This window comes from Hypanus sabinus, chromosome 4 (genome assembly GCF_030144855.1).
Source record: "Hypanus sabinus isolate sHypSab1 chromosome 4, sHypSab1.hap1, whole genome shotgun sequence".
NCBI lineage: Eukaryota > Metazoa > Chordata > Chondrichthyes > Myliobatiformes > Dasyatidae > Hypanus > Hypanus sabinus.
The window spans coordinates 97,460,214-97,479,355 of NC_082709.1; the positions used below are offsets into that span (position 1 = coordinate 97,460,214).

General features: G+C 42.9%; 2 protein-coding genes across 3 annotated transcripts in view; one reads left to right on the top strand and one right to left on the bottom strand.

The window, feature by feature from the left end:
- Positions 1-11,298, bottom strand: part of cltrn (collectrin, amino acid transport regulator) — a 50,227-nt gene extending 38,929 nt beyond the window's left edge. Inside the window, exons 1-2 of the mRNA XM_059965995.1 lie at positions 11,295-11,298; positions 7,832-7,918 (exon numbers count right to left, since the gene is read on the bottom strand). Coding sequence (XP_059821978.1) covers positions 7,832-7,918; positions 11,295-11,298 — 91 coding nt within the window. The remainder of the gene's footprint in view (positions 1-7,831; positions 7,919-11,294) is intronic.
- A 3,552-nt stretch (positions 11,299-14,850) lies between these two features.
- Positions 14,851-19,142, top strand: part of zrsr2 (zinc finger (CCCH type), RNA-binding motif and serine/arginine rich 2) — a 66,924-nt gene continuing 62,632 nt past the window's right edge. Inside the window, exons 1-2 of one of the 2 annotated variants that reach the window (XM_059967700.1) lie at positions 14,851-14,983; positions 15,268-15,353. In XM_059967700.1, the coding sequence (XP_059823683.1) occupies positions 14,949-14,983; positions 15,268-15,353 (121 nt within the window). In that variant the 5' untranslated portion in view covers positions 14,851-14,948. The remainder of the gene's footprint in view (positions 14,984-15,267; positions 15,354-19,142) is intronic. The other variant, XM_059967701.1, reaches the window with a different exon arrangement.

The window sequence follows — 19,142 nt, forward strand, 5'->3', positions numbered from 1 at the left end:
AGGTGAAGAATAGAATGATTATGCACATTAATACGAGGCTGAGAGCATGGTGCAGGAAGGAAGGGTTCAGGTTTTTGGATAATTGGTCTTTGTTCCAGGGACATTGGGATCTGTTTCGAAGGGACGGTCTACATCTGAACCGGAGGGGTACTAACATTCTTGCAGGAATGTTTGCCGGTGCTGCTCGGGGGGGTTTAAACTAGATGTGCAGGGGGCAGTGATCCAGATCCAGAGGGTTGGTCAGAAGGAGCATGGGGTTAAATGTGTAGAAGGTTTGGGTGATCTTGAGAAGGTCATCAAAATTCAAGGTGCAATTAGCCCGATGGAAGTTCAAGGAGCTGGGTTAGGTACAATAGACAGTGTTTTAAGCAAAGAGAGGAGGAATGGGCTAAGAATTCTATACTTGAATGCACGTAGTGTCAGAAATAAGACAGGTGAGCTTGAAGCTCAGATGAAAATGGGGAACTACGATATTGTTGGGATAACGGAGACATGGCTGCAAGGGGATCAGGCCTGGGAATTGAGTGTACCAGGGTATACGTGCTATCGTAGAGACAGAAATATGGGAAGAGGGGGTGGGGTGGCCCTGTTGGTGAGGAATGAGATTCAGTCCTTAGCAAGAGGTGACTTGGGAACAGGGGAAGTAGAGTCTGTGTGGATTGAGCTGAGGAACAGTAAGGGTAAAAAGACCCTAATGGGTGTTGTGTACTGGCCCCCAAACAGTAGCGTGGATATTGGGTACAAGTTGATTAGGGAGTTAACATTGGCATGTGCTAAAGGTAATGCAGTCGTTATGGGAGATTTCAACATGCAGGTGAACTGGGAGAATCAGGTAGGTGCTGGACCCCAGGATAGGGAGTTTGTGGAGTGTCTAAGGGATGTATTTTTGGAACAGCTTGTGCTTGAGCCAACCAGGAACGAGGCTATTTTGGACTTGGTGATGTGTAATGAACAGGAATTGATAAGTGATCTTGAAGTAAAGGAGCCATTAGGAAGTAGAGATCATAACATGATAAGTTTTTATCTACAATTTGAGAGGGATAAGGGCAGATCAGAGGTGTCAGTGTTGCAATTAAATAAAGGAGACTACAGAGCCATGAGGGAAGAGCTGGCCAAAGTTAAATGGGTGGATGCCCTGGCAGGAAAGACAGTGGATCAGCAGTGGCAGATATTCTTGGGGATAATACAAAAGATGCAAAAGCAGTTCATTCCAATGAGAAGGAAGGATTCAAAGAGGGGGAAGGGGCCACAGTGGTTGACAAAGGAAGTCAGAGATTGTATAGCATTAAAGAAAAAGAAGTATGACAGGGCTAAGATGAGTGAGAATACAGATGATTGGGAAAGTTTTAAGGAACAGCAGATCTTAACTAAAAAAGCAATACGGAGAGAAAAAAATCAGGTATGAGCTCAGTCTAGCCAGGAATATAAAAGGGGATAGCAAAAGCTTTTTTAGCTATGTGAAGAGAAAGAAGACAGTTAAGAACAATGTTGGCCCCTTGAAGAATGAATTGGGAGAAATTGTTATGGGAAACAGGGAAATGGCAACAGAATTTAATGCGTACTTTAGATCAGTCTTCACCAGGGAGGACACAAGCAATCTCCCAGATGTATGGATGGGCCAGGGTCATAAGATATCAGAGGAATTGAGACAGATTGACATTAGGAAAGAAACTGTGATGAGTAGACTGGTAGGACTGAAGGCTAATAAATCCCTGGGTCCAGATGGTCTGCATCCGGGGGTTCTAAAAGAGGTGGCTCAGGAAATTGCGGATGCATTGGTAATCATTTTCCAATGTTCCTTAGATTCAGGATCAGTTCCTGAAGATTGGAGAGTGGCTAATGTTATCCCACTTTTCAAGAAGGGAGGGAAGGAGAAAACGGAGAACTATCACCCTGTTAGCCTAACGTCAGTCGTGGGGAAGATGCTTGAGTCCATTATTAAGGACAAAATAGTGGCACATCTTGATGGCAGTAATAGGATTAGGCCGAGCCAGCATGGATTTACCAAGGGCAAATCATGCTTGACTAATCTGTTGGAGTTTTTTGAGGGTGTAACAAGGACGTTAGACGAGGGTAAGCCAGTGGATGTTGTGTACCTAGATTTTCAGAAGGCATTCGATAAGGTGCCACATAGGAGATTGGTGAGTAAAATCAGAGCTCATGGCACTGGGGGCAGGGTTTCAACATGGATAGAAAACTGGTTGGCAGATAGAAAGCAAAGGGTAGCAGTGAATGGGTGTTTCTCGGACTGGCTGGAGGTGACGAATGGGGTACCACAGGGCTCTGTATTGGGACCACAGCTCTTTACGATTTATGTCAACGATTTAGATGAGGGCATTGAAAACTTTATCAGCAAGTTTGCTGACGATACTAAACTGGGTGGCAGTGTGACATGCGAAGAGGACGTTAGGAGAATACAGGGAGACTTGGATAGGCTGGGTGAGTGGGCAGATACTTGGCAGATGTCATTCAATGTGAATAAGTGTGAAGTTATCCACTTTGGAAGCAGGAACAAGAGTATTGTCTGAACATTGTAGAGTTAGGTAAGGGAGAAATGCAAAGAGACCTAGGAGTCCTAGTTCATCAGTCAATGAAGGTGAATGAGCAAGTGCAACAGGCAGTGAAGAGGGCAAATGGAAAGTTGGCCTTTATTACAAGGGGAATTGAGTACAAGAGTAAGGATGTCCTTTTGCATTTGTACAGGGCCCTGCTGAGACCACACCTGGAATATTGTGTACAGTTTTGGTCTCCAGGTTTAAGGAAGGACATTCTGGCAATTGAGGAAGTGCAGCGTAGATTCACTAGGTTGATTCCTGGGATGGCAGGGCTGTCTTACGCAGAGAGATTGCAGAGATTGGGCTTGTACACGCTGGAATTGAGGAGATTGAGAGGGGATCTGATTGAAATGTTTAAGATAATTAAAGGATTTGATAGGATTGAGGCAGGAAATATGTTCCAGATGTTGGGAGAGTCCAGTACCAGAGGGCATGGATTGAGAATAAGAGGTCAGTTATTTAAAACAGAGTTGAGAAAGAGCTTCTTCTCCCAGAGAGTTGTGGAGGTGTGGAATGCACTGCCTCGGAAGACAGTGGAGGCCAATTCTCTGGATGCTTTCAAGAAGGAGCTGGATAGATATCTGATGGATAGGGGGAATCAAGGGATATGGGGACAAGGCAGGGACTGGGTATTGATAGTGAATGATCAGCCATGATCTCAGAATGGCGGTGCAGACTCAAGGGGCCGAATGGTCTACTTCTGCACCTTTTGTCTATAAGAGTCTATAATCAGGGAGAAATAAGTGTTAAAAGGGAACGGCCAACTGGACCCATGACACCTATAAATTATAAGTAATAAAAGAGGATACTGTCCATTTAAAGTCATTCCCTTAAGTTAAAGTTTCTAAATTAAAACTCTCTACCCCATTTGTTTTCTTTAAACCTTATATGCTTTGCATTGTAAAAATATATTTTCAACTGCTTCATGATGACAAAATGTACAGACCCCAGAAGGACAAGATATAAGGAATGTTTTCTGACAAGATATAAGGAATAATTAAACATACATGCCCAATTCTTAGTTATGTCAAAATAATTCCTTCCCTTCTTGTTTTACCCCCTTCTCCCAATCAAGCCAACATTTTTATGTATTCTGTAAAGGTGTCTCTCCGTATGCCCATTTTCCCACAAGTCTTGCCATCAGCCCCTAATTCAAACCCTAGCAGCCCCTTAGCTTCTGATTGGCTATGGAAGGTCTATATCCACTGTAGAACTTTTAACAGTTTTCTTAGCTAAACAATCAACCCACTTATTCTCCTCAACACCTCGATGTGCAGGAACACTTAAGAAGCAAGCATAAAACCAGTGCTCTATACTGTATACAAAACAATGTTTGAAGAGCTTCCAACAGTAAATCTGATGTATTGCTAGAATGACCTGATTTAAGACTCTGAAAAGGGATCTGAACAAATTACAACTTTAGATGGACAAATTTCCTTTATCCACTGTAAGTCTAAAATAATGGAACCTGCTGTACACATAACAGCATTAGTAAGGTGTTTCTTTATCACCACCTGCAATTCAGGCACAAAAATAGCTACACCTACATTCCCAGTTAAATTCTCTTTTGATCCATCTGTAAAAATGGATAACATACCATAAAAATTTGCTTTAATGCAGGGGTGTCAAACTCATTTGAGGTCATGGGCCGGATTGAGAAAAATGCGACTTCATGCGGGCCGGATCAGTTGTGCACGCGCGCGTGCTCCCACAGCTTTCGTTGCCTTCATTTTTTCAACCTGCTCTCATATGTCTAGTCTCTGCTATATCTAAAATTGTTTCACTTTACGAATTTCATTTTTTATGAAGCAGATTGCCTAGCAAGCATTCTTTTTATGACTGGTATTAACTTACAGACGTAGATTACAAGAAGGTAGGCAACGAGAAAGAAACGATGCTATTTCGGCTAAGATTGTTTTGGGAGCCATACCTTTTCCATTAATAAACCGTTTGAAATCAAGCATTAGCAAACACAAATGTAGACCTAATGCAGGGGTGTCAAACTCAAATACACAGTGGGCCAAAATTAAAAAATCGGTACAAGTTGAGGTTCAGCATTGGTTCAGCATTTATTGCAAAACTTATTGAAATGAATTTATTACACATGTTAACCTGGAACTAAAAAAACTTAGGTTATTGCCTACAAAAACAACATTGAACATTAAATAAATAAAAAACAGTTGCATTTATTTCTTATGGCTTTATCTGCAGCTTTTCCAGAGTAATTTCTAATGAAAACATTTTTCCACAGGCCAACTCTCTGTGATTCACACTAGTCTAAGCCAGATACTTGGCATCTCATCTTGGATGCAAGTTCATCAATGTTTGGAGTCAGGCTCTGAGCTGAGGAAATCCTCAGAATTGAGTGAAGGTGCTCATCAGAAAGTGTGATGTTTTGTTTATCTTCATCAAAGAGAACAGTTGTTCACACAGATATGTGCTGCCAAACATAGAGAGCATGTGAGCAGCTTGGGTACGCAGCTGGGGCATGGTTTCGGGAATGAAACGTAGAAACTGTGCAGCGCCCACCGAGTCATACTTTGCCTTGAGTGTGTCACTACATTGGAGTTCAATCAGCTCCATTTGTATGTTGGTTGGTACGCTTTCCGCGTCAGCTGCAAATGGATTACTGAGCAGTTCAAACCTGCTTTTTTGGGCTTCAAAGTCGGCAAATCACCGAGTGAAGTCGGCACCAAGTTTGCTAAGTTTTTCAGCAAACTTTGCATGTGGGAACACTGCGGTAGAAACCTGCTCTTTCATAGTTTGGCAACATGGAAAATGGCTCAAGTTTTCTTGCTGCATCTGCTTGGTTTTAAAAGCCCTCACTGCAGCGTACATGTCTGTGATCACACGACCCCGTCCCTGAAGCTGCAGGTTGAGCGCATTGAGATGGCTCGTGATGTCACACAGAAACGCCATTTCACAAAGCAACTTTTTATCCCGGAGCTCTGTTGTGTCTTTCCCTTTGCTTTCCATGAACTGACAGATCTCCTCACGCAACTCGAAACATCTTTTCAGCACTTTTCCTTGGCTTAACCATCGCACCTCTGTGTGACAGGGCAAATCATTATATTCTGAACCCAACTCCTCCAGAAACGACTTGAACTCGCGGTTATTTAAACCTTTGGCTCTTATGAAGTTAACTGCTCGTGTTATGGTGCTCATTATATGTTCCATTTTCAAGGCTTTGCCACACAACGATTCCTGGTGTATGATGCAGTGATAAGCTGTCAGCTCACCTGCGCCGTTTTCCTCCCGCATCTTCCCCACCAATCCACTCTTTTGACCGCACATCACGGGCTTCTGTTTCTTGTCCAGATGCTTGTATATGTCGAGGTGTTTCGTTTCATAGTGTCGTCTTCCATTATATTCTTTAATTACAGCCACACCGTCTCCGCACACAAGACAAACAGGTTTGCCCTTTATATCTGCGAACATATACTCGCCTCCCATCTGCCTTGAAAACCCGTTTTCAAAGTCCATCTTTCGTTCAGCCATTTTTGGGGTGAGGGATAGCTGAAAGTTGACCACACGTGACTAGCGCCATAAGGATGCTGATGAGAGAGTCAGGCAAGCGTGAGCAATACACTGGCAGTGCATTGTGGGATTTGTAGTATTAGTGGTGCATGCAATATACCCGCAGGCCAGCTCTAATAGAAAAAAAATTTATTCATTAATGATATTCAGGAAATAAACCAGGGAAACCAAATAAACACTAAAAACCCTGAAAACCTGGTACCTGAATAAACTCAGCATTAGCCATATCATACGCCATAGGCGCTTCGATTACTGGGGCCAGCTTTAATAGTAATTAGATATTATCTCGCGGGCCAAAGATAATTCCACCGCAGGCTGGATTTGGCCCGTGGGCCTTGAGTTTGACATATATGCTTTAATGTATTGATGAACCAACAGAGTTTTCAGCATAACAGCTAAAATTGTGTCATTTAAAATGAACTGAAGTTATTGGAAAAAACAGAGGTGGATTACGGAGAAAGCCATAGTGGGACATATTGCATAATGCAATAAACTCACATTCCCAGCATGATAAGAACCCAGACGCCCGTATCTAAAATCAGTCTTCTTGTGATGTTTCCAACAGACTTCCAGCAGGGTGATCATTTCTCTCAAAACTTCTCAAATCAATCCAGTAGGTTCACATCAACTTCAGCCTCCACAACTGTAAGGGCAATTGTTCCATTTCTACCAGCAAAGCCAAAACAGGTGATGTTATTGTATCACAACACAGGCTTAAAGCCTGTGCTTATATCACATCCAAACATTTTACATTTGAAGATGAAGCTGATTCATAAGCCACACAGCCATAATCAAGAACTGATCCATGTAAACAGATATAAATGGTCAACAAAAATTTTTGTGTAGCACCCCAAGAATACCCACATAGACACCTGAGAATATTTAATGCTCCTTTACATTTATCAATTATTTTACTGATAGGGCCCTTCCATGTCAGCTCATTATGCATCCTCATGACTAGAAATCTTACCACTAACACTTCAAGACTTTCACCAAATACAGTTGCAAGGAAAAGGGAAACCCTTTGCAATTACCTATTTTTATGTATTAACTATCAATAAAATGTGGTCTGAACTTCATCTAAGTACCAATAATGGAACCAGACAGAGCAGTAGTTTGACATGGACAGATGGTGCAAAGGGCCTGTTTCTGTGTTGTCTCTATAATATCAGAACGGAGAACGAGGCAAATGTAGACTAGGAGCAGTTAGGTCTACATCTGACAAATGGAACTCAATCAAAAGCGAAGTCATGAGTGTTCACCTCCAAAGTGTTTCCTGAGGCTCAAAGGCAAGTACTTCGCCTTTGCATAAGCTAGCGCTAGCGTTAAAAGATGCTTAGCACTTTTGATGAAACAGCGAGTTGAAGTGGTGAAGTTGTAGGCCTGACAAGAGATGACCAAGATTCGCTTTGTGCTCTGGTTTATCGGCAGAGAAAGCAAATCCATCAGGGAACACAAATCTAGATAGTCCGGGGAAGGTCAGCACATCTGGTATGTCGCGAGCAAAGTAGAAACAGTGGTTTAAATAGTAGTTTACTTTTAAGAATTTAAATAAATAATCATTTAATCTTAAGTCATTCAGTAGTTCTTTCCCCTAAAACTATAATAATGTAGCCTCTGTGTAGCCAGTTTTGCCTATGTTCGGATTCATGGACCTCCCCCACACCAAATGGTCGGTCATATGTGAGAATCCAACACCTCAGAACAAGTTGGCTGAACTTGAGGATGAGGTAGCTGACCTGCAGTGTCGTAGAGAATTGGCAGGGGTGCTCCAGATGTCCTTGAGGGAGATGGTGTGCACAGCAAGTGAGCCACGGGTTGAGACTCTGGAACAGAGATTGAGAATCAGTTGTGTACTGACAAGGAGTCTGGTATGGTGTATTGCCTAACAGCAGGAGTGCAAATAGGAGACCTCCCTGGACAAATCTGCAGAGAGGTAGCAGACAACTGCAGGAAACATAAAGTTGTGATAGTAGGGGACCTACTATCCTGGTCACCTCATTATAGGGAGGATGTGGAAGCTATGGAGAGGGTGCAGAGGAGATTTACCAGGATGTTGCCTGGATTGGAGAACAAGTCATATGAAGCAAGGTTAGCAGAGCTGGGACTTTTCTCCTTGGACTGTAGAAGAATGAAAGGGGACTTGATAGAAGTCTACAAGATTATGAGAGACATAGACAGGGTGGATAGTCGGTACCTGTTTCCCAGGACACCAATAGCAAACACCAGAGGGCATATGTACAAAATTAAGGGAGGGAAGTTTAGGGGAGACATCAGGGGTAAGTTTTTTACACAGAGGGTTGTGAGTGCCTGGAATGACTTGCCAGGGATGGTGGTGGAGGCTAAAACATTAGGGGTATTTAAGAGCCTCTTGGACAGGCACATGGATGAAAGAAAAATGGAGGGTTATGGGGTAGTGTGGGTTTAGTGCTTTTTTTAAAGGATTATATGGGTTGGCACAACATGGAGGGCTGAAGGGCCTGTACTGTACTGTAGTGTTCTATGGTTCTATGGGATTTTAATTTTCCACATATTGATTGCGACTTCCATACTGTTAAAGGTCTAGATAGGTTAGAGTTTGTAAAATGTGTTCAGGAAAGTTTTCTAAATCAATATGTAGAGGTACCAACTAGAGAGAATGCAATGTTAGATCTCCTATTAGGAAACGAGTTAGGACAAGTGATTGAATTGTGCATAGGAGAACACTTGGGGTTTGGTGATCATAACGCCATTAGTTTCAACTTGGTCATGGATAAAGATAGGTTTGGTCCTCGGGTTGAGGTTCTAAACTGGAAAAAGGCCAAATTTGAAGAACGGATCTAGAAAGTGTGGATTGGGACAGGTTGTTCTCTGGCAATGATGTGATTGGTAAGGGGAGGCCTTCAAAGGAGAACGTTTGAGAGTGCAGAGTTTGTATGATCCTGTCAGGATTAAAGGCAAATTGAATAAGAATAAGGAACCTTGGTTCTCGAGGGATATTGGAACTCTGATAAAGAAGAAGAGAGAGATGTATAACAGGTATAGGCAACAGGGAGCAAATAAGGTGCTTGAAGAGTATAAAAAGTGAAAAAAAAACTTTAGAAAGAAATCAGGAGGGCTAAAAGACATGAAGTTGCTTTGGCAGTCAGGGTGAAGGATAATCCTAAGAGCTTCTACAGGTATATTAAGAGCAAAAGGATAGTAAGAGATAAAATTGTTTCTCTTGAAGATCAGTGGTTGGCTGTGTATGGAACCAAAAGAGATGGGGGAGATCTTAAATGTCTTTTTTTGCATCTGTATTTACTAAGGAAACTGGCAAGGAGTCTACGGAAATAAGACAAACAAGTAGTGAGGTCATGGAACCTATACAGATTAAAAAGGAGGAGGTGCTTGCTGTCTTGAGGCAAATCAGAGTAGATAAATCCCCAGGACCTGACAGAGTATTCCCTCAGACCTTGAAGGAGACTAGTGTTGAAATTGCAGGGGCCCTGGCAGACATATTTAAAATGATGGTATCCACGGGTGAGGTGCTGGAGGATTGGAGGATAGCTCACGTTCCGCTGTTTAAAAAAGGCTCTAAAATTAATCCAGGAAATTATAGGCTGGTAAATTTGATGTCAGTAGTAGGTAAATTATTGGAAGGAGTACTAAGAGATAGGATATACAAGTATTTGGATAGATAGGGACTTATTGGGGAGAGTCAACATTGCTTTGTGCGTGGTAGGTCATGTTTAACTAATCTATTAGAGTATTTTGAAGAGGTTACCAGGAAAGTGGATGAAAGGAAGGCAATGGATGTTGTCTACATGGATTTCAGTAAGGCCTTTGACAAGGTCCTGCATGGGAGGTTAGTTAGGAAGATTCAGTCACTAGGTATACATGGTGAGGTAGTAAATTGGATTAGACATTGGCTCAATGGGAGAAGTCAGAGAGTGGTAGTGGAGGATTGCTACTCTGAGTGGAGGCCTGTGACTAGTTGTGTGCCACAGGGATCAGTGCTGGGTCCATTGTTATTTGTCATCTATATCAATGACCTGGGTGATAATGTGGTAAATTGGATCAGCAAATTTGCTGATGATACAAAGATTGGAGGTGTAGTGGACAGTGAGGAAGGTTTTCAAAGCTTGCAGAGGGATTTGGACCAGCTGGAAAAATGGGCTGACAAATGGCAGATGGAGTTTAATACAGACAAGTGTGAGGTATTGGACTTTGGAAGGACAAACCAAGGTACAACATAGAAGGTAAATGGTAGGACACTGAGGAGTGCAGTAGATCAGAGGGATCTAGGAGTACAGATACATAATTCCCTAAAAGTGGTATCACAGGTAGATAAGGTCATAAAGAGATTTTTTGGCACTTTGGCCTTTATAAATCAAAGTATTGAGTATAAGAGTTGGAATGTTATGGTGAGATTATATAAGACATTGGTGGGGGCGAATTTGGAGTATTGTGTGCAGTTTTGGTCACCGAATTACAGGAAGGATATTAATAAGGTTGAAAGAGTGCAGAGAAGGTTTACAAGGATGTTGCCAGACTTGAGAAACTGACTTTATTCCCTGGAGCGTAGAAGAATGAGGGGAGAATTGATCGAGGTGTATAAAATTATGATTGGTATAGATAGAGTGAATGCAAGCTGGCTTTTTCCACTGAGGCTAGGAGAGTAAAAAAAACCAGAGGACATGGGTTAAGGGTGAAAAGGGAAAAATTTAATGGGAACATTAGGGGGGCTTCCTGACATGGAGCGTAGTGGGAGTGTAGAATAAGCTGCCAGTTGAAGTGTTGAATGCAGCTCACTTTTAACATTTAAGAAAAACTTGGACAGGTACATGGATGAGTGGGGTATGGAGAGACATGGACTAGGTGCAGGTCAGTGGGACTAGGCAGAAAAATGGTTCAGCACAGCCAGGAAGGGCCAAAAGGCCCGTTTCTGTGCTGTAATGTTCTATGGTTCTATGACAGGAGCACAAGTAGGAGACCTCCCTGGACGAGTAGATAAGATCCTGGTCAGAGCTGGGGTGGATCAGTAGTCATTGCCAACATTGGATCAAATGACATAGGTAAAGGGCAGGTTGTCAGTTCTACCAGACAAATTTAAGGAATTGGGGGGGGGGGGGGAAGCTAAGGGACAGAACTGACAAGGTAGTCTTCTTGTAAGTTCTGCCTGTGCCCTGTGCCAGTTCAGGTAAGATGGAGGAGATCAAAAGGTTGTACATGTGGCTCTACTCATGGTGTTGGTTAGAGGGGCATGGGTTTCCGGGACAGATGGAACCTCTACTGTCGGGACGGGTTGCAGTTGAACCAGAGGGGGCACTAATGTTCAGTTAGTAGAGGACTGTTTAAACTAGGAAATGAGGGGAGGGGGGAGGGAGACTTAGAACAGACTAGATTCAACTGTTCCAACACCTTAGTGGAGGATAACACATCAGAACATAAACCCATAGGCTTCAAAAATGTTAAAATGGGTCAGAATAGGATGAAAAGCTTCGGTAAGGATGACCTATATAAATGCAATAAGAATTAGAATTAGAATTTTATTTCTTACATCCATCTCACAGCATGAAAATCTTTATGATGTGTCTCCATCACTGGGAAGGGAAATGTGGGAGGATATTGCCCACACAGTAAGATCGTACAGATACTTGATTTGTACATTGGTCCTGGCCTTAATGCTGTGGTACCATTTGCCAGACGGAAGCAGCTTAACAGTTCGTGGTTGGGGTGACTGGATAATCCTTCAGGCCCTTTTTACACACCTGCTGCTGTAAATGTCCTTAATAGACGGAAGTTCACAACCACAGATGTGCTGGACTGTCCGCATCACCCTCTACAGTGCCACACTCACCTGTAGAGGAGGGATGCTTACGTGAGAATGCTGTCCCTGGACTACAGTTCAGGATTCAATACTATAATTCCCTTCAAGCTCGACAAGAAACTCAGATCTTGGCCTTCACCCTGTCTTGTGTAGCTGGTTCCTGGACTTCCTGTCAGAATAAAATAACTGAGCTGGAATTAAATGCAAGTGCGTATAAAGTGTGATATAATAGCAATGACTGAGCCCTTAAATTCACTTGGTCCATCTCTCCCCTTTCTTGATCTCTGGGCCTCCATCTCTGGAGACAGACTATCCACTGACATCTTCTACAAACTCACTGACTCCTATAACTATCTTGACTATACCTCTTCCCACCCTGCCACATGCAAAAATGCCATTCCCTATTCCCAATTCCTCCGTCTCTGCTGCATCTGCTTCCAGGATGAGGCTTTCCGTTCCAGGACTTCTCAAATGTCCTCTTTCTTTCAGGATCGTGGTTTCCCTTCTAGTGTCATCAAAGATGCCCTCACCTGCATCTCCTCCACTTCCCGCACTTCAGCCCTTAACCCATCCTCCCATCACCACAACAGGGACAGGGTTCCCCTTGTCCTCACCTACCACCCCACCAGCCTCCGGATCCAACATATTATCCTCCGCAACTTCAACAGGACCCCACCACCAAGCACATCTTTCCCTCCCTACCCCTCTCAGCTTTTCACAGGGATCATTCCCTCCATGACTACCTGGTCCACACATCCCTCCCCACAGAACTCCCACCTGGCACATCCCTGCAAGCGCAAATGCTACACCTGCCCCCACACCTCCCCCTTACCACCATTCCGGGCCCCAAAGTCCTTCCAGGTGAGGCAACACTTCTCCTGCGAGCCTGCTGGAGTTGTCTATTGCATCCGGTGCGGCCTCCTCTACATCGGCGAGACCCGACACAGATTGGGGGACCACTGCGTTGAGCATCTCCGCTCAGTCCATCACAATAGACAGGACCTCCCGGTTGCCACCCACTTCAACTCTGCCTCTCATTCCCATCTAGTTACGTCCATACATGGCCTCCTCTACTACCATGATGAGGCCAAACTCAGGTTGGAGGAGCAACACCTCATATACTGTCTGGGTAGCCTTCAGCCTGGTGGTATGAACATTGAATTCTCCAATTTCTGGTAATTCCCTCCCCCTCCCCCTATCCCAGGTCCCTTTCTGTATCTCTCCCCTTTCAACTTTCTGCTTCTTTATCTCGACAGTTCTTTCATGCTTATCCCCTCCCCCCTTTATCTTTCCTCTGATTGGTTTTCCACCTGGTGCTTCTAGGCCCTACCCCCTCCCCTATCTCTATTACTGGGCTTTGGCCCTCTCTTCTCCCTCCCCCCCATTCCTGATGAAGGGTCTTGGCCCGAAACATTGGCTACTCTTTTCTCACGGATGCTGCCTGACCTACTGAGTTCTTGATCCACAGCATCTGCAGATGTATTTTTGTGTAATGTCTGAGCCCTGGTTGACTTAAAGAATGTTAATGAATATAGTATTAAAGGAAAGATAGGCAAGATCGTAAAGGTGGAGGAGTAGTGGTATACATAAGAGAGAATTAAAACAATGTAAAGGTGGAGGAGTGGTATACATAAGAGAGAATTAAAACACAAGTCTGCTTATGATAGGGGATGAACTGAGACTTAAGATATAAAGATATCTTCTCAGATCTATTGAGAAGATATCTGGGTGAGAATTGAAAGCTATAAGGATAAATGAATAACATTGGATGTATGTTATAGACACCCCCACCCCCACCCCCAGTGCTGATGGTGAGTTTAGTAAATACTCCTTTAGAATATTAAAAAAGCAAATTCTAAGGGTGATGTTATAGTTTTGGGTGACTTTAATTTCTCAAATACTGTGGGAGAACCCAGTAGATTGTAGGAAAATGAATGCATTGAGTTGTTGAATGACTGTTTTTGACCCAGCCTGTTAATACAGCAACAAGAGGGAAGGCCTGTCTAGATTTGATATTCTGTAACAATCAAGATAGAATTTTTTGGGAGAGTACTGTATAGCAGTAAAAAAACAAAGCGATTAAATTAAATTTCAAAAAGGCAAAGCTTGAAATATTTTGCTGACAAAGACTTCAGAAGGTAAACTGGAAGGAACTGCTTGGCATTGAGTCAGTTGAGGAACAATGGGGTCAAATTAAACAGTTAAATCGCACACTGCAGGGAAAGTTCATACCCAAGGTCAAGAGAAGTAATAAAAAAATAAATCAACTACGTGGATGAATAAAGTTATTCATAGTAAGTACTGAAGACAGCTATATGAAGAATACAGAAAAAACAGTAATGATGTTAAACATATGAATATATGAAAGCTACTGTATAATTTGGAATGCCAAAAGGCAGATTGAGGAGGATATTGCTGATAATAAAGATTGATCCTGAGGGGTATTTTCAATGATTTAGTAGTGGGAGAGAAAAGCCAAGGAAGAAGTTAAGTGTATTAGGCATAAAGTTATGCAGAGAAGAACATAGCGGATACATTTCATTAAGGGTATAAGTAAAGTGGATGTCAGCTTATGATATAAGCTTACCTACTAGGTAAGCTACTTCAAAATTAAGGACATGGGGACATGGGGCCGTAGGTGGAGACTGGTTAAATGGAGATTTCAGACTAACATCAGGAAGCATTTCTTTACACAGCGAGTTGTGGACACATAGAACAAACCACCTAGTTGTGTAACTGAGTAGTACCTTAGAGACGTTCAAACCTAAACTTGGTAGTTATTTCAACACTCTAATTTCGCAAGCGTTTTTGGCCCGTTCCTAGCAAAATGCCTTCTAAACTTTCCGCTTCTAATTGTTCATGTGACCAAAAGACGACGTCGTTGTTCACGTGACCCTGAAGACGCCGACTTTGATCACGTGGTTCCAAAGCCGGCGCCGTCGTTGTTCACGTGACCCTGAAGACGCCGTCTTTGATCACGTGGTCCCAAAGCCGGCGCCGTCGTTCACGTGATCCTAAAGACGGCGTCGCCGTACCATGTGACTGACACCGAGTGAAGCGGCAAGATGGCAGCCGTGGAGGGGCCTATTCAGAGGCTGAGGTGCGGGAATTTCTAGTTTGGGCCTGCTGTCGGCAGGAGAAGTTCGGGGTTGGGTCGCAGGGGTTTGGTTATGTGGCGACCGGAGTGGGGTAAACTAGCGATACCACTGATGGTTGTGGTTCTCAGAATTCAGCTCGTGGTAGGAGGATGAGTGTGCACTGGTCTTTAGTGTGCGTGAGGGAAAGTGAAGTCGGTGAGAATGGAAATGGAGATGTGAGTGGAGCTGAAGATGGTTGAGGAGTTTTTTAGATCCTGTGACTCTTTCTTTCATTGTTCTGTTTTAGTTACAGTCACAAGAAGTTCAGAGCCTTACTTAAGAAAGAAAAACGTAAGCGAAAGCGTCAGGCAGCGGCCAAACAGAGAGACGAAGGTCGGTGGTCGTTATGCTTGTTTTAGGCTTACAGTTCACTAGAAAATTAAGAATGTCAATCCAAGTTAAATACTCAATGTATACTATTCTCCGTCAATTAGTGTGGGGTGTCACATAGTTTTCTGCATTAAAATATAATTTCTGTTACAGTGAGAGTTTACTTGGGTTGGTTGCTACTGTAAGATTATAATTATGATTTACTACTTGGGTAAATATATAGATACAGAGTAACACAATGCTGGAGGAGCTCCGCAGGTCAGGCAGCATCTACGAAAAGAATAAGCAGTTGATCTTTTGGGCCTAGGCCAGGGGTGGGCAAACTTTTTGACTTGTGGGCCACAAAGGGTTCTAAAATTGACAGGGGGGGGCTGGACCAGGAGCAGATGGACGGAGTGTTTTGGTAATACACCTCATAAGAGAAAATAAAATATCATGGGATAGGTAGAAAACATGTGCTTTAATTTCAATTGAAAATGAACAAATGCATTACAACAAAATATCTGTCTTTGAAGTCCCATGGTATTTAGCTGTTTATTGAAATGACTTTTAAAACACTGAAAATTAAATGAATAAAATACAGCTTTTTTTAATAGTAACAGTTATTATTTTAAAGCACTGAAAATTCTGTTATCCTTCAAGATATTATCATCATCACTCTCCTCCTGACTGTCTTTATTTCAAAAACGGTAGGAGATGCAGGTCTACTTGTCCTGCTCCTTCTTATTCAATTGTCCCCTGTGCCAAAACTCAACAACGACCAGCAAAAAGACAGAACAGTGACAGCGCGCCAGTATGCGGAGCGCGTTATTTGATCTGGAGCGCATTTTTTATTTTGAGAACGTGCGTGCACCTGCGCACTACTCATGTCCATCACTTAACAGAAATGACATGTAACATGTAAGGCTTATTGAAAAAAATATTTTCAAATGCATTTTTTACATAACACAACGAAGAAACTTATTTTTAATTTCAGTGGGAGCAGTGTTGTTGGTCTCCCTTTTTAGCCAGCACATCAAAGTCTGGATTTAGTTTTGTTGTGGCGATTCTCAGGATGGATCTGAGGTGTTGGTCAGTTAACTTGGATCTGTGGTTGGCTTTGTTGATGTTCATGACGCTGAACGCCTGGTCACACAAATAGGTCGAGCCGAACAAAGAGTAAAGCGCAAATGTGGAGTAATACGCTGCACCTCAACAAAGGTCAATGTATATAGAGTGCGTCATCTATTGGGAAAACGCCAGAATTGCGGGGAAAAAATGTTGACAAGGTTTATTAATATAATTTCATCAAGTTCTGCGGGACGGATTAAAAAGCTTAACTAAATTAAATTAATTAAATTAACTTAATTAAAAAGATTAAAAAGCGGGCCGTAGTTTGCCCATGCCTGGCCTAGACCCTCATCTAAATTCAGCATGACCTTGTAATGGTACATGGAGCTTAGAAAAATAGAGGGCTGTAGGTAAGCCTAGTAATTTCTATGGTAGGGATATATTTGGCACAACTTTGTGGGCCGAAGGGCCTGCATTGTGCTGTAGGTTTTCTGTGTTTCTATAAGTTAGTGCACGAGTAATACCCAGTCATCCCTATGAAGTAATTGTCTTAAATTTGGGATTATCTTTCACTACACATACAATCAAGACAGCTGAAGTTTGAAATTTGAAGACTGATACAGGGTCTCCATCCAAAACGTTGATTACCCCTCTTGGCATGCTGATTTATTCCAACAGTTTGATTTTTTTTCCCGTTTCTAGCATCTGCATCTTAAATATGTAGCTAAGTAATCTTCTACACAAGGCTTGGCTGCTCCTGTGTCTTGGTAATGAAGCAACTTTCATCAGCTCCAGCTCTCAAGTTGTGTTAGTTAGTACTTCCTCAGAGCGAGCAGGTCCAGAGAAACTTTGATTCAAATATATAGTTATATTTCCACAGCTTATTGAGGGGTGAACACATTTAGCTTTCAGTAACAAAAATTAACATCTCTGGAAGCTCTCATCAACTCTAGCATCTATGGAATGAGAAACAAAGTTGGAGTTGTCAAGACCATAAGATATAGGAGCAGATTGGCCCATCGTGTCTGCTTTGCCATTTCATAATAGCTGAACCATTATTCCCCCCCAGCCCCAATCTTTTGCCTTCTCCCTGTGTCCCTTCATGCCCTGAACAATCAAGAATCTTATCAATCTTTACATTGAATACTTCGTCTCCACGGTTATCCGTGGCAACGAATTCCACAGATTCACCACTCTGGCTAAAGAAATTCTTCCTCACCTTCATTCTAAAAGGACGCCACTCTATTCTGAGGCTGTGCGCTGTGGTCTTGGACACTCCAACCACAGGAAACATCCTCTCCACATCCACTCTATCAAGGCCTTTCACCATATGGCAGGTTTCAATTTGGTCACCCCTCGTTCTTCTGAATTCCAGTGAATACAGGCTCAGCCATCTAATACTCTTCATTTGACAAGATGTTCAATCCTGGAATTACTTTCGAGAACATCCTTTCGAAAATAAGGGGCCCAAAACTGCTCACGATACTCCCAAGTGAGGCCTCGCCAGTGCTTTATGAAGCGTCAACATTGTATCCTTATTTTTATACTCTTGTCCTCTTGAAATGAATGCTAACATTGCATTTGCCTTCCTCACCACAGATTCAACCTGCACTTTAACTTTCAGGGACTCCCACGTCACTTTGCACCTGAGAGTTTTCAGTTGCCTCCCCATTTAGAAAATAGTCTAACTTTTCATTTCTTTGGCCATTCTCCTAATCTAAGTCCTTCTGTGGCCTCCATACTTCCTCAAAACTACCTGCCCCTCCACCTATCTTCGTATCATCTGCAAACTTTGCAACAAAGCCATCAATAACCATCATTCAAATTAAGGTAGCTGGTGACTCAGGAGAGGGAAGGGGAATAGACAGAATGAGCTGAACACCCCTGTGGCAGCTCCCATCAATAATAAGTATACCATTTTGGATACTGTTGGTGGGGACGAATTACCAGGGACAAGTTGCCATGGTCGTGTCTCTGGCACAGAGACTGGACTCTCAGCTCAGAAGGGAACCAAGGAAAAGAGGAGAGCAGTAGTGATAGGGGATTTGATAGTTATGGAGACAAATAAGAGGTTCTCTGGGAGAGATCGAGAATCCCGGATGGTCTGTTGCCTCCCTGGTGCCAGGGTCTGCGATATCTTGGATTGAGTTCTCAGTATTCTCAAGAGGGAAGGTAAGCAGCTGGATGTTGTGGGCCATGTAGGGACCAGTGATGTGGATACAAAGAATTAAGGAAGTCCTGCTAAGAGAATTTAGGGAGATGGGTGCAAAGTTGAAGTACAGGACCTCCAGGGTTGCAATCTCAGGATTGCTACCCATGCCACGTGCTAGTGAGGCTAGAAATAGGAAGATAATGCAGCTAAATACATGGCTAAGGAGTTGGTGCAGGAGGGAGGGCTTCATGTTTCTGGACAATTGGGCCTTGTTCCAGAGAAGGTGGGACCTGTTCCGATGGGATGGTTTGCTATTGTTACTCCGGGGGGTTTAAACTAGATTTGCAGGAGGAGGGGAACCAGAGTGTTACAGCAAATAGTGAGGGGGAGGAGGATAAAGGTCATGCGAGAACTGCAAGTATAGTGCATGGAGTAAGGCCAGATCTAACATATTAAGAGGCTTTGAGGAAAGAGAAGTAGAATAAAGGGTGTTAAGGTAGAAGGACTAAAGTGCATGTATTTCAATGCAAGAAGCATCAGGAACAAAGGTGATGAACTGAGAGCTTGGATACATACATGGAATTATGATG